The 13,649-nt window shown below is 38.6% G+C and overlaps 1 protein-coding gene across 2 annotated transcripts in view; it reads right to left on the bottom strand.

Annotated features, from left to right (window-relative positions):
* Nucleotides 1-13,649, bottom strand: part of LOC137137991 (glucosidase 2 subunit beta-like) — a 116,968-nt gene that overhangs the window by 29,388 nt on the left and 73,931 nt on the right. For both annotated transcript variants that reach the window (XM_067524876.1, XM_067524875.1), the window contains 2 exons: nt 10,864-10,933; nt 9,332-9,421 (listed from right to left, as the gene is read on the bottom strand). In XM_067524876.1, coding sequence (XP_067380977.1) covers nt 9,332-9,421; nt 10,864-10,933 — 160 coding nt within the window. The remainder of the gene's footprint in view (nt 1-9,331; nt 9,422-10,863; nt 10,934-13,649) is intronic.

The following is a 13,649-nucleotide window of genomic DNA, read 5'->3' on the forward strand; positions in this document are numbered from 1 at the left end:
GAAATTCAAATGGTCGGCTCATCAGGTCTCAAGTGCAACTGCAGATCCAAATTCCAGTAGTCTAATTTATATTAGGAAGAATATTTAAAATTACATTTCCCGGACTTTCAAAAAGACCATCTTGATCATTACAAAGTTAGGTCATTGCAATTTCTTTCACTTGATAATTGAGACCAAGCTCATCCTTCCTTCATCTTTCTAGAGCCACTCTAAAAGCGGACATACTCAGAGTAGACCATTTTTAAGTTTACCTTCATTTTCCACATGGTGAACCACAAATGCAAGTTTAAATAAATCGCTGTATGGTGGTTTTACTATGAGAGTGATTGAAGTTCACTTTCCTGACAGCTTATCATAGCTTGGACTTGAATTTCTCTATGCAGAGCTGAGAGTCAATGCATAAAGCACTTTTTTTTCTCTTTTTTTTTTCTTATTAAGCTTTGCTTCTGTGAAACAACCTTATGGGAGAAGGCGGATGCACAGTAGAGACCTCTTTCCCACATAAATTACGAAGAAAAAAAATAAAAATAAAAATACACAGAGCCTTTCTTTCGCTCTCTCCCTTTAAAGATGCCTCAATTTATATGCGAAAAATGGGGAAAAAAACAAGCTCAACTTGAAGCCAATTTAGTTTTTAAAGGCATCACTAAGGGCAATGAGGCAAATAGACTCTGGCAGATCATTTAATGTTGCATTCTCTCTGCCATCTCTCAAGTTACATTATTATTGCTGCTATTTTCTTCTCAAAATAGGTGAAGGTTGATGCATGTTGATGATAGAAACTATGTGACAACACTCTGTATGGGGCTTTAAAATGTCTCAAAAATGAATTATGGAGTCATGGTGATTTTAAAAATAAAAGCCCGGGTTCATAATAAATAAATAAATAAATAAACACACACACACACACACACACACACACACACACACACACACACACACACACACACACACACACACACAGAGAGAGACAAACATTTGCATTAAGTTGCATTGTTTTGATAATGCAACTTAATGTAATTCCATGCAACTATGCAGTAGAATTTGATCATATTGACCTGCTTTATTTAATTATATTCTACATGTTGCTATAAACCGTAAATGCTTTTCAGACTAATTTCTTTGTGAGTGACCTGCCTTATAAGGACATTTTCCATACAGTGATTAGCAATAACACATTGTATAGCTGAATGCAAAGGATCTTATGTAGGTGTAAAGCAAGTTGGCTCAAAAAGACGTTTTACACTTTTCCTCATCTGAGATGCAAAAAATGGCTCTTAACACAAAAACGTGTTTGTAAATCTACTTCAACAAAACTTAAGGTGATAATTAGAGTTTCCACATAAAGGAAGAATAAAAAGAAAAGGAACATTTAAAAAGAAGTAGTACAAAAATGAAAAAGACAAAGAAGAAGAACTTAGCAAAAAAATCAAAAGCTTTGAGACTTGGCAAGTGACTATGAAACATCTGTTCAGAAGTCACTGCCTAATTCAACATTTTTTCTTTTGCACTTGTCTATTCTGTGTTTAGGAGATTTACTAAAAACAATAAGCTGCAAAACTCACAGACATGAATCCCTTAAACGATTCTTGAAAAAAGTAAGTGAATATTCACAATTACAATGAAGAGGTAGTTTGCAGCATAATGGGAATGCCACAATCTTACTTTTCTTCCCGATACCAATTTCAATTCACTGATAATTTTTTTTAACTAATCTTTGCAGCCTAGTTCCAAAAGCTTGTGGAAAAAAATCTCGCAAGGCTGACACAGAAACATAAAAATGCCTGTAGGTTTGCAATGTGATGTTCAATAATATATGAGTGAAGTAAAGTCTCTAACTGTCCTCCGGTGCCTCAGCAAAAGTCCAAACTTGAATACCATCAAACATCTGTGGAAAGACCTGGGGATGGCAGTTCATAGACACTTCTTAACAAAACGGATGGAGAGTGAGAGGATTTGTCAGGAAGAATAGGATGAACTAGCCTAATCCTGGAGACTAACTCTGTGAAAACATCTGGATCTATAATTGCCAAAAGGGCTTCTACATAGTGCTGAATTAAGGGCCTGAGATTTCATTTTTGAAAATGTTTTCAATTTTTGTGAGTGCGTTGTTATGTGTATTGATTGCCAATAATGCCATGTTTTTCTCAATTGAAAGCAATATTATGTGCTACAAGTAAAGGAATGTTTTAAAACATGACTTTACATATTACTTCTTAAGTATAACAGGAAAAGAGCATGTTCATTTTCCAACACTTGTAATTATAAGCAGGACTACACTTCATCTCTTTACATTTGAAAAATTCTTTTCTTAAAGTAACAAATAAATATTTTTTGGCTTTATGTGTAGAACAAAGGAGGCATCTGGGCAAGATGCTCTGATAAGGGTCTCGGTATGTTTAATACTATATTACCTTCATTTCTAGGGTTATTGCAACAATGCAATAATACAAATTTACTTTAAAGTGTAGCATCTCCACTCCTAAAAATACAAATGAAATGTGCCAAGTGGCTATGTCATGTATTTTCATGCAGAACATGGTCTACGTAACACAATACCTAAAAAAGTAATTACTAATAGTATAGTAATTACACTAAAGTTCTTATAGTTGCTGATTTAGATCATGTTAGTTTTGATTAAATAAGATAAATTCTCCTGATCTCACTAGGAGGTTCAGGTTGTTACATCAGGAGCCATAAACTAGTCACAGCATGAAAAGAAATCCAATATAAACACAGGATAATACAAGGATTATAATTTTTATAAACCGAGGCTCTTTGCTGTTGAGGTTTTATTGATTTTTACGTTATGCCTAATTCCCCCCAGGTCTCTGTTGAACCTGTGGATAAATTCAATGTCTCTTTTAGTTCAAATTAAATCACTCAGATTAGCAGGGAATTTGTTGTTTTTATGTTTTTATTTTTTTATCCTTGCAACAGTTTCCAGCTGTATAATAAATTCTTAGAATTTTCTCTAAGTTACATACTATACATTAAATGTATCTGCCAGCAGTGACTGTGACACTGACTTGCTTCATTTAAGACTTTATTGGATTCAAGGCCACTCTTTGGTAATTTCTACTCGTCTTTGTTCTTAAGGTATTTCAACTTTCTTGACATCAACAACTACTTAGTAAGATTTTTAAGCCTATTTAAGCGTTCTTGTTTTTGTCTTCAGTTTTCTCTAACAGCATTTTAGAATATTCCTATGTATTTCACATGTAATTCATATTTGCTCCTGCTTTGATAAATAAATAAAATATAAATATCTGTTTTTGTATATACAGTTGTCCTTATTGAGGGTATGTTTTGCAGGGAGAAACAGCTGTCATGCGTCTGTCAGCTGGAGCTCAACAATAACACTACTCATGGTGACAGTAGGATACTTTCAAGTTTATGCACCCAGATATTCTGTAAGTGCCTACACAAAGGTTAAGGAAAAAATACATTGTGTAGTTAAAAACCTGTAAAAACCTTTTGTATGAAGTTGGGCACAGGCACCTGCCTGATCAGCCAAGCTGACCAAAGCACACATACCACAGGGAAGCTCCACTGCTGGTTCACAGTATTCTCCATGCAGAGGAAACTAAGCATAATAGCAGGGCTTGTTATGGGGGCTAGGTTTAGTGATTTGGAGGGTTATGTAGTCTGATTACAGTGCAACAGCAAGCATCTTAAAAGTTAACTCAAGCTAGAAAAAAGAACTGGTAAAGTAGGACAATAATGACAACAATAAAGATGATTAACTTGGCTCTACAACAAGTCACTCTGACTTAGACACAGGAAGTCCTGGTGTGCTGTGACAAGCTGTGATAAACAAGCAATCTCCAAAACATTGTACCAGACTGTTTCACCACAACCAACCCACAGATACTCTGTTCACTGCCCACTTCTCTGGCCATGAAGTTGGCAGCATAACAAAGACTGATGACATGTGATGATTTTATGACCCCTCCAAACAAACACGCTCTCACTGCCAGCTCACAGGTCTACTGGGCTAACAGAAACTCCTGCTACTTCAGACGGCCACCCCTGCTTTTTCTTTTTATCGGAGTCTCATGAATCACAGACCGTATGCAGAAGCACTTTTGTAAATGGTATTATTAATCATATTAGTCATGAAAGTTTGAAACTTTTGGTCCCTTAGGTGTTCTAAAGTTACAAACTTACAGCAAGTGAACACTTGGCCAGTTGGGGAGTGGACAATCTAAAAATATATACTGATGAGTCGTCAACTTTTAAGTTTAAATTGGCAATTTGTTGCCGACCTTTATGAGAAATGAGTTTATGGGATTTTCTTTGATACATACTGTATTATATAGGAAAATCCCATAAACTCATTTCTGAAGTGTGTCGTATGGCACGTCTAAACATAAAGCATTTGAGCCTCATTCCTCGTTTGTCTCTCTCACATTCGACAAACAAAAAACATACTTGTCAATCCTTATTAATCCAACTGTGGACACACTGTAGGCAAGTCACGGATGATGTTTAACTTGCGCTGCATGCCTCAAAAAGTGACCTGAACCACATTTTTATTCTTCAGTATTTTTGGTTCATCTTACACTAAACTATTCCATATTTGTCTCGGAGATCCTTCAAAATATCCATGACCTATGTACACTCCGAACACACGCAAGGCAAATTAAAACTATAAAGCTTCTCTCCTGCTAACATGCTGATCACACGGCACCTTCTTTGTAGACACAATGCTAAACCAGGTGAAGGCAATCTTTCTGCCCTCCCTGTTATTGACAAATGACCCTTTGAAGTTAATTAGTTGCACGAACAGCTTATAAAGAGTAATGTTAATTTTCGTGCTTTAATTTAACAACAGTGTCTGTGACACATCCATCATAATTTGAAAGCTACTGGCTGTGACAAAGTGCTCATGCTCTATGACATGGGCCTGCATAAGCAGCTACTGCAGCACAACCACTTATTTTTACATCATTCCAATTATGGTTAACTGGGCGATCTGCCTTTCTGTGATCGACCAGGACAAACCAGTCTTTCACTTCATTTTGTGCATTTGCTTGTTGCTAGCTGTGGTCTGGTTTGCTTTTTGGCTTTCACAGCAGTTTCCAACAGCCTTTACGTTGAAGCTTGGCATGGTTAAATCAGACTAACATTATTGACATTGAAAGATTATTTCCTCCTTCTATAGCTTGTTCTCATTTCTAGAAAAAACCAACATGGCAGGTGCTGGTATGACTATTATTAGTAGTTTACAGATTTTTTTCTATTTCTGACAAGTTCTTAGCTACAAAAGACAGTCAGCAAATAACTGACAGTCTAAGGATGCCAATGTTACGGTCTACACCCTATTTGCAACTGGATGGTTGGTATATATGCTACAGCTGTTATTAAATGAGCCACATATATGTCTGTTCAATTCCATGTTGGTAGACACAATTAGGACTTAACACCACATGCCGTCCAATGGTTTATATCTAATTTGAAAAAGCTCCCTCTAGGCTGTCCTAATGGAGTGTCTCCCTAGAAGAACCCAGTGCAGCATTAAGGCCATGTGATGTTCTACAGACAAGTGTCACTTGTGCTGCGTTATCCTTCTCTCTTCTCTGTCAAAGCTAAACCACAGTGGCGGGCATGACTCACAGAAGCGCTGTACTTTCTAATGACACGAGAGCAGAGGCTGAGTCAATCTGACCTGACAGTCTTGCATAAATCACGGCCCTTCGATTTAAGTTGCTTTGAGGAGCGTCAACAAATCCACAGGAGGAATATTAGACTCCGCTGTAGGTAGGGACTCCGCCTCTGAGAACTCATTATGGGGTGTCTTCCTTCATGCTGTGCCAGGCTGTGTTGACTGAATTGCCAAGCTTATTTCTGATTCACTCACAGAAGTCTGCGTTTTAAATTCCTGACTTGTGATAAGGGCCCACCAGCACCCAAAAGACCATTTTAGGAAAAATACATGGATTTTTAATGGGTGAATTTTTAGAGGTAAGTTTCAGGGGCTTAAATGTGATGTAATGTAGAACTCAAGCGAGAGAGAGAGAGAGAGAGAGAGATAGAGAGAGAGCTACATGGAAATACAGCAGTAAATTACATTAAATGATAACAAAATACAATATAGTTTTTAGTCTGGGAAGTGGGAAGGCGGACAGTGCTACTAAGGAGCATTTACCTTGTAATATTTCTGTTACTCATTCCACTTGAAAGTGTTCCACAACAAGAGGCCATTTATCCCCTTTGAAATCAAAGATATTATATTTATCCCTGGACAAACAAGGGAGGGCTTCAAGCCCCAGTTTGCAGAAGTGATTCACACCATCATAAGGTAAAATACAAGCAGGGCTGAGGAAATAACTCGACAAAGAGTTGCAGAGAAGAGGACCCTCCACTGCAAGGGCAAAAGGACAATTCTCAATTCACACACTCACATTCAAATACAGAACAATTTCAAGTTTAACAAGTTTGTGCTTTTGTATCTAACAGCAAACAAAGGTAAATCCTATTTACCTAATGAGCAACTCTTTCTATGTCCTTGCAGAACTGTTTCACGTGTCTTTCTCGCCAAATGATCCTTAACTTGTTGCATTTAAAGCCTTTTTTTCTGCCATATCAGACACCAGCATCAGCTAAAATCCAGTTATTTAAATAATGCAAAGCTATTAGTTGTATTAAAGATAGACAGTGAATCAGCTCAGCAAAGTTTTATGGCTCTAGGCACTATTCTTCGATATTGGCTCCCACTCAGGAAAAAAGACGGCGCAATTTAATCGAACTTGAGAGATCTAAACACCAGGGAGGGAGGATGTTTTCAACCAATGATCAAGAAGCTGGAGAGGGAAGTTTTTGATCCTGTTCCATTACTAGAGAGGAACTCTAGCTTTGCTAGTTTGCTACACGAGGTCGCAGGAAGTAGTGCTATAGAAAGTCGTTGGTTTATGTGTCTGTCAATGTCACGTCTTTTCAGGATCACAGTTTAAGGCGAACAGAAAGGATAAAGGGGGGCAGCGAGGGGGACTGGTACATTGCTGAGAGGGTGCTAGTAGGTCAAAGAACCTTGAACTGAGCTGACACCGGATATTGTGCTCTTCAGTTATTTGACAAATGAAAACTAACGTGGAGTATATGACACCAATAGGCCAAGGAAAGAAAGGTAACAGAACAGTACGGGGCTCTGTACAAAAGGCTAAGGTTGTAAGACTGAACGAATAGACTATACTGTTACAGCTTGTAAGAATTTGATTTAATTTAAAATAATTGCCGTATTAAATCTCTTACTGTTTACAGTTATTGCATGTCCATCCATCCATTACCTGTACTGCTTATTCTCATCCCAGCTGTCAGTGGGCAAGATGCAGGGTACACCCTGTACAGGTCACCAGTCTACAAGGCCAGATATAGAGACGACTATTCAGTCTCACATTCACACCTATAGCCAATTATAGCAGGTGCTACAAACTACTTGCAGCTGAAATATTAAGTTTGGTGAGGCTAACTTGCTAGAAAACTACACTGTGCAAAGCTGAACACCCAAGTAAATAATGTATAGTCCACATTAGCTTTATGAACTGGCTTTAAATGGCATCTCAAATTCTAATAGAAAAGGATTATAGTGAGGATTAATGGTTAGTTATGTTTGGCTGGGGTTGGTGAAGTGAAACCCTTGGCATTTATACTAAACAATTTCAGAGTGGTGATTCCAAGGAACAAGGATCCCTAAGAAAAAAACTTCTGAATGTCTGAGCAAAACAAACATGGAGGCAGCCTGTCATGGTCATCTAGAAAACCAGCTAGTAGCAGTTCTGTCTGCTGGTTTGTGCTGAGAAAGTAAAGCAGAGTACGGTTGATGAAGTCATGGCTGAGAAAAACAGAATAAGCATGGCTTTTATATTTTGTAGGGTGAGCTGGAGATGGGTTGGAAATGAAGTTTTATTCTTAGTCTTAAAAAAGGCTGGTGACAGGTACGGCTTCAAGTAAACATCATCTGTTAACGATGCTTCCGGTTGGTTCACTCTCACTGGCTATGCTGGTTTATGCACAATGAAAAACCCCTACAACGTACAACATAGTTTGGGCCAATAACTGGTTACGAACCATCCTTGAGTAACGGATACCCCGCCCAAATGTCAGAAGGGGCAATTAGGCCTAAAATCAGCCCGGTTATCCTTTAGTGTGTCCCCAGCCTAATAATGTGTTAAGCTAGTTACACACACATGCTTGCATTTCTAGATCAACGCACTATTCCTTATATATTTGCCCTTGTTTTTGGTTTTGTAAAGACCGAAAAAAGATGCAGCCCTCCAGCCTCACAGACGTGTCATGTTTAGTTATCATTACTACTGTGATTCCTTACTGGCTCTGGCATAAACTCTTTCAGCTTTTCTCCACTTGTTTTTCTTCAATGTGTGAATTTGTTCAATTAAATGAACACATTTACATTTCCAGAGGGACAATCGATATTATAGGAGCCATCTCAGTACCAGTGTGCAGTGTTGGTGTCTACAGTAATACTATCTACTGTACAGGAAAAAGACTAAGATTTTTCTGGCTTATGTACAAGAACTGCAACTTTCCTCTTCAGATTTTGCCTCCTAAATGGCGAGCTAAGCAAACAAATCACACTGGTGTATAAGGGCATGGGAAAACCACAGATTCCAAGGATGTCTGAAAAAAGTATTTGCAGATCTCAGTGCAGATCTCAAATAATTTTCTTTAAAAACTGCAACCACCCACAGGCTTCTAAAGCTCCAGCTGGCAAGCAATCCTGAGGAGAACAGATTCTACCCCAGCAGGGGCCATAGGGATGCAGCGGGAGAGAGTAAAAGAAGCTCATTCTGTTGATTAAATTTAGTTGATTTAGCTATTTGGCTTCTCCGGGGTGACTTGGAGCTCCCAAATTATGAACTTTAAATGGTAGAGCTTCATTGAGACGGTTTGCATTTGCAACACAGAGTATGTTTGAGTGCAGCTGCTCAAATGTAGATGGATTCCTGCCTCTGATTAACATACAGTATTGATTCTGTGATGCTTCTTTAAAACTGTTTTTACTTTTCTATCCACTGGGTTTTATGGCTACCTGCAGAGCACAGGTATTGCACAAGTAATTGCTTTCCATGACTGTAATTACTAAAAGCAGACGTAACTAATAAAAGCTTCAACAATTCACATTCAATTAAATTGCTGAAACCATGAAAATTTATTTTTTACTGTCAGTGGGTGTTTTGCAAGAATTTAATATAATGAAGGTATGTTTCTATTAAAACATACACACATTTCAGAACTACATTCCATATCAACATCAGACACAAATAAGCATACTGTACAAGAATGTATGAATAATTCTGTCAATACTTACTCGTATACCTTTAGTTGGTAACACTGGCTGTTCAAAAACAGAAACTCCCAGTCTGTTCCATAGTCTATGGCCAGCTTCCTCTGGAGATCACTAAGTAAAACAAAATAAGTTGATCACAAACATTAAATTATTGAAATATGTTAATACAGACACCCTACAGGGTTTTAGGGAATAAGTAGTTAAAGTAACATTTAAAAACACATTCAAAAATTACAGTGGTGATATACTTTAACGCTTATCTAGTATATCTGTAGTATCTTGTGATAATTCAAAATTGTAAAGTAAGCTTAAACCTAATCTACTGACTGATTTTTGTACAAATCTGAAACACAACGACTCGTCTGAAATGGTGAAAATTACACTCGTTAACTCACTATGAAATTACTATTGAAAAAGTAACAAAGGAATCGTAATGTAAATATTGTGCACACACACATATTGTGGTAACAATGCTAAATTGATAAGTCATGCAGCCCTAATCATAACATCAGTCAGTGTTTGTGAATACTGTCCTTTTACAGCATACTAAAGGTTATATACTAAAAAGGAAGATACTCTAATTCCACGCCAGTCCCAAAAAGTATAAAAATATACATTCACTTTCAAACACTAAAACATGGCAGAAAGAGAACATGAGCGAGGAAATTCATCTACTGCTCCAACACACACATATGACAGTGAGTAATTTGACTAGCAGCAAATGTAGAAAGGTGGACAATGAAGAAATAGAGCAACTGAAGTCATGCCAGCTCCTTTTCTCTTTTTTCCACTCGTGCAGGCATTTGGTTAGAGGGAAAACTCTTGACCTTTTGGTAACTGTCCTGTCTTCGGTTGGCTGTTCTCTCTCCCTACTATAACGAACAGCTTTGCAGGCCTAAGGGCCACAGAAGCTACTTATCAGCTATTGCTGGCTAGCTCAGAGCTGTGTGAAAACATCTGAGAGGAAGCAAAAACATGTCCTGTAAGAGGAGGTCAAACCTGCTCAGGTTTGTTGTCCTCTCAGAGGTTGTAAACATGTCCAAATGGGACTGTATACTGTCTTTTTAGGATGCAAATAGAATCAGTAAAATGTTAAAACACTGGTATTTTAAATAAAAAGGTAAAAGTATGCAGCAAATTTGTTGAAAAGAGGTCATTGCTCAATAATACTAAATAATTACACTGTTGTCCACACTGATGCCATGTCACGTAAAAAAAAAAAAAAAGCCAACAAATGGTTTGGATAATTCATAACCACGCAATCTTCTGCTCGGGGTGAGTTTGAAAAGGCCTAGCCACAACAGCACAGTAGGCACCCAATAGCATTTGTTTTTCTTCATTAAAATTAGCCCTAGGTATCACACAGTGCAAATTCATTACTGTGCAGCTTTCCCCACTACTTTAGCACAGATGGATGGAGTCTATTTTAAGGCCTGGTTTCTTACAGTGCAGCCCTGCTTACAATAGCAGTCTGAGAAGTGCAAACGTTGAGGATTTAGCCGCAAATATGTGACAATGTAAGCTAACCTCTGCTCTTATTTCTTTATCTTTACCTTATTTCCATGTTGACGGTCTCATAGGCTTCCTCCACCTTCTTCAGATTGGTAGTCTCCCACTCTGCAGCTAGACAAAACAAAAGGTCAGACAAATTAACAATGCAGGGTTGTTGCCTCTCAACAGCTGCATGTTGCCAAACAGTGGGCTCTTAATATAGGCTGTTATATCTAGGACTGCATGTAAACAGAAAAATGGTATTTCCAGGTGTGGAAGCGGCTGAACATGTTTATTAGAGAAATAAAAGGAGTCAGAGGGAGTGGGAGAGCAGCAGAGGTGGCCACAACAATGATCTGTTTGTCTCTTATTGTCACTCTAGTATGACAAGTTGACAGACTGTCTTGGAACACTAGACAGCTTCAAACCTTGTCTAAGCCCAAATACAAGGGAACATTTTACATTTTCTTTGTATTAATGTAACAAAACCTGATCAACAGGAAATGAATTAACAATATTTTGATATTTGAGTATGGCTTTGTTAAAGCAGGAGAAACACGAACTCTACACCCCTAAACACTACAAGCAAATTCTCTAAAGGTCTTTTCCAGCTTATGTTGACATTGATTGGCTTGAAATTATGACTCAGCATCCAGCAAAACAAATATGCCATAAAGTCGGCATGATTCTAAATTGCAAGCAAAAAATAAAAGTTAAAAAGTGGGGAGAACGCTTTGTCTAGCTAAGTTATGTCCCATCCTGTTGTCTGGGAAGGAGGCGCCATCTTGTAAGGAATGCATTTATCAGTGGTTATGAGTTACCCGCATACTTTTTGTTTTGCTTTTTCAGTCGTTCATATTTGATGGCGATGGTAAGGCAGCATTCTTCTACTGTCCTATTTTGGCGGCAGAACTAACCTACTGTGGTAACGCTTTGTAGAATCACGATAAAAATTCAAACACAGATTCCAGCCCCCCAACAAGAAGCTAAGGGGATACTCACAACAGTTAGTGCACGAAAATACTGTAACTACGCCACCAGTGACAACATTTAAAACATTGCATTAAGCCAAACATCTCGACAGAACTGAAATAAGTCCAGTTTAGATGTCTAGTTCTGGTGGACCTGGGGATTTATTAGGTTTCTAGAAGTGGACAGGTTAATCTCCGTCAGTGAGGGAACTTTTGCCGGGCCCAGCATCGTGGAAATGTGTATACGGAAGAACTGTGTGGGAAGCTGTCACAGCCATGGCCAGAATACCAATTACTATGTTTCTTGCATGTGGTCTCAGCTGGTTGCCCATAAGGATACCCCCACACAATTCCCCCAGCACCTATTTCTTGCCGAACCTAGTACAGATGTGGTTTGTCCAAGAGGCAAACTGTGATTTTCAATGCTGGAACGGCTATTTTTACAGCACAGAGAAGGGGAGATCTGTCCCTAACCCACCCCCAATCCTCTCAAACTCCTTCAGAAAATCAGTCATACACACAAGAATGTTCTCTCCAGCCATCTCTTGCATAGTCTCAGATTCAGAATCTCAGATACTCTCTTGCCCTATTTGTCTCGCTCCCTCTCCCGCTGACACACACACACACACACACACACACACACCAATCATCGAGCTCAGCAATGACAAAAAGAGACGCAGAAATCCCAAGTGGGTGACATTTGACCCCTTTGCAGCAGCCCAGTTGTAGATGGAAAGAGTAGTGACGGTGAGGGGAGAGCTAAGGAGGGAGAGGAAAGACTCAGAGAGAGCAGCCAGGCGTGCAGAAGTACCCAGAGCAGGAAACACAGTGCGATTAAAGCATCTCGAATGGTCTCTGCACCAGTCCACCCAATGTAACCTAAGGCCCATGTACAGTGCACCACAAAGAGCTCGTGCTTATGCTCTAATGATTCCAAGGATCAGATAATCGGTCATACGGTCAATAGATGTTGTGGCTTCACAATCACAGCAAATACTCACAGCAGAAATTAACAGCATGAGCCTGTTTTCTATGTTCTCCTGATACATCTTTTGTTAGTGTGCAAATTAAACCTAATCAGTGTAATGGCTCAATTTAATAATCAGATCCTAATAACTTTTTTATTGCTGTGCATAAAATGAAATGGCTTTTATTATTTTAAAAAGATCTGCTTTTTTTGCCTTTTAGGGCGCATTCGTATGAAAAATGTAGGACAAATGTAGCAAAATTGACCAGTGGATGACATTTTCCTCTTGAGGAAGTGTACTATACTTCACTTTTAGCAGCAGACGCTGTCAAGAGGGTTGTTATATCACAGAAGCCATGTACAAAAATAGAAAGGAGGAATACAATGTATAGTATATGCCATCTTCTGCCGGAAATCTCCTGTGTATACATAGCTTTAGCTGTAGCCAGGAGATGTTCTGTTTACATGCAAATGGATCAATAGGAAATGCAATTTCTCTGCAGCTCTAAGAAAAGAAGCCTGGGAGTCTGTGCATTGTGTGCTGTGAACATGCAACAAAACAAAGGCAACGCAGCGAGACCACCTTTGAACCCCACACCTTTGGCTAGATACAACCAGCTGTAGGCACATGAAGGAGTTTGGGCTGTTCTCTCTAAATGCCTGCTCTTTAAAATAAAGACTCGCAGATGTTCCAGCTTCCGCATTAGTTCTTATTCACTTTCCTTCATAACTTTTTTATTCACTGCCATCATCTACTTTTCTTCTTTTCATTTTGACTAACATTCTCCTTGCCGTCCATATTTTCAGCATGAGCTCCTCTGAGTCTTACTGTCATCCTCATCTCCAACTCCATTTTCTTCATTTCCCACAGTTTCTGTCTTCATCTGACAAACTTGTTCTGACTGCAGAG

This window comes from Channa argus, chromosome 12 (genome assembly GCF_033026475.1).
Source record: "Channa argus isolate prfri chromosome 12, Channa argus male v1.0, whole genome shotgun sequence".
Taxonomy (NCBI): domain Eukaryota; kingdom Metazoa; phylum Chordata; class Actinopteri; order Anabantiformes; family Channidae; genus Channa; species Channa argus.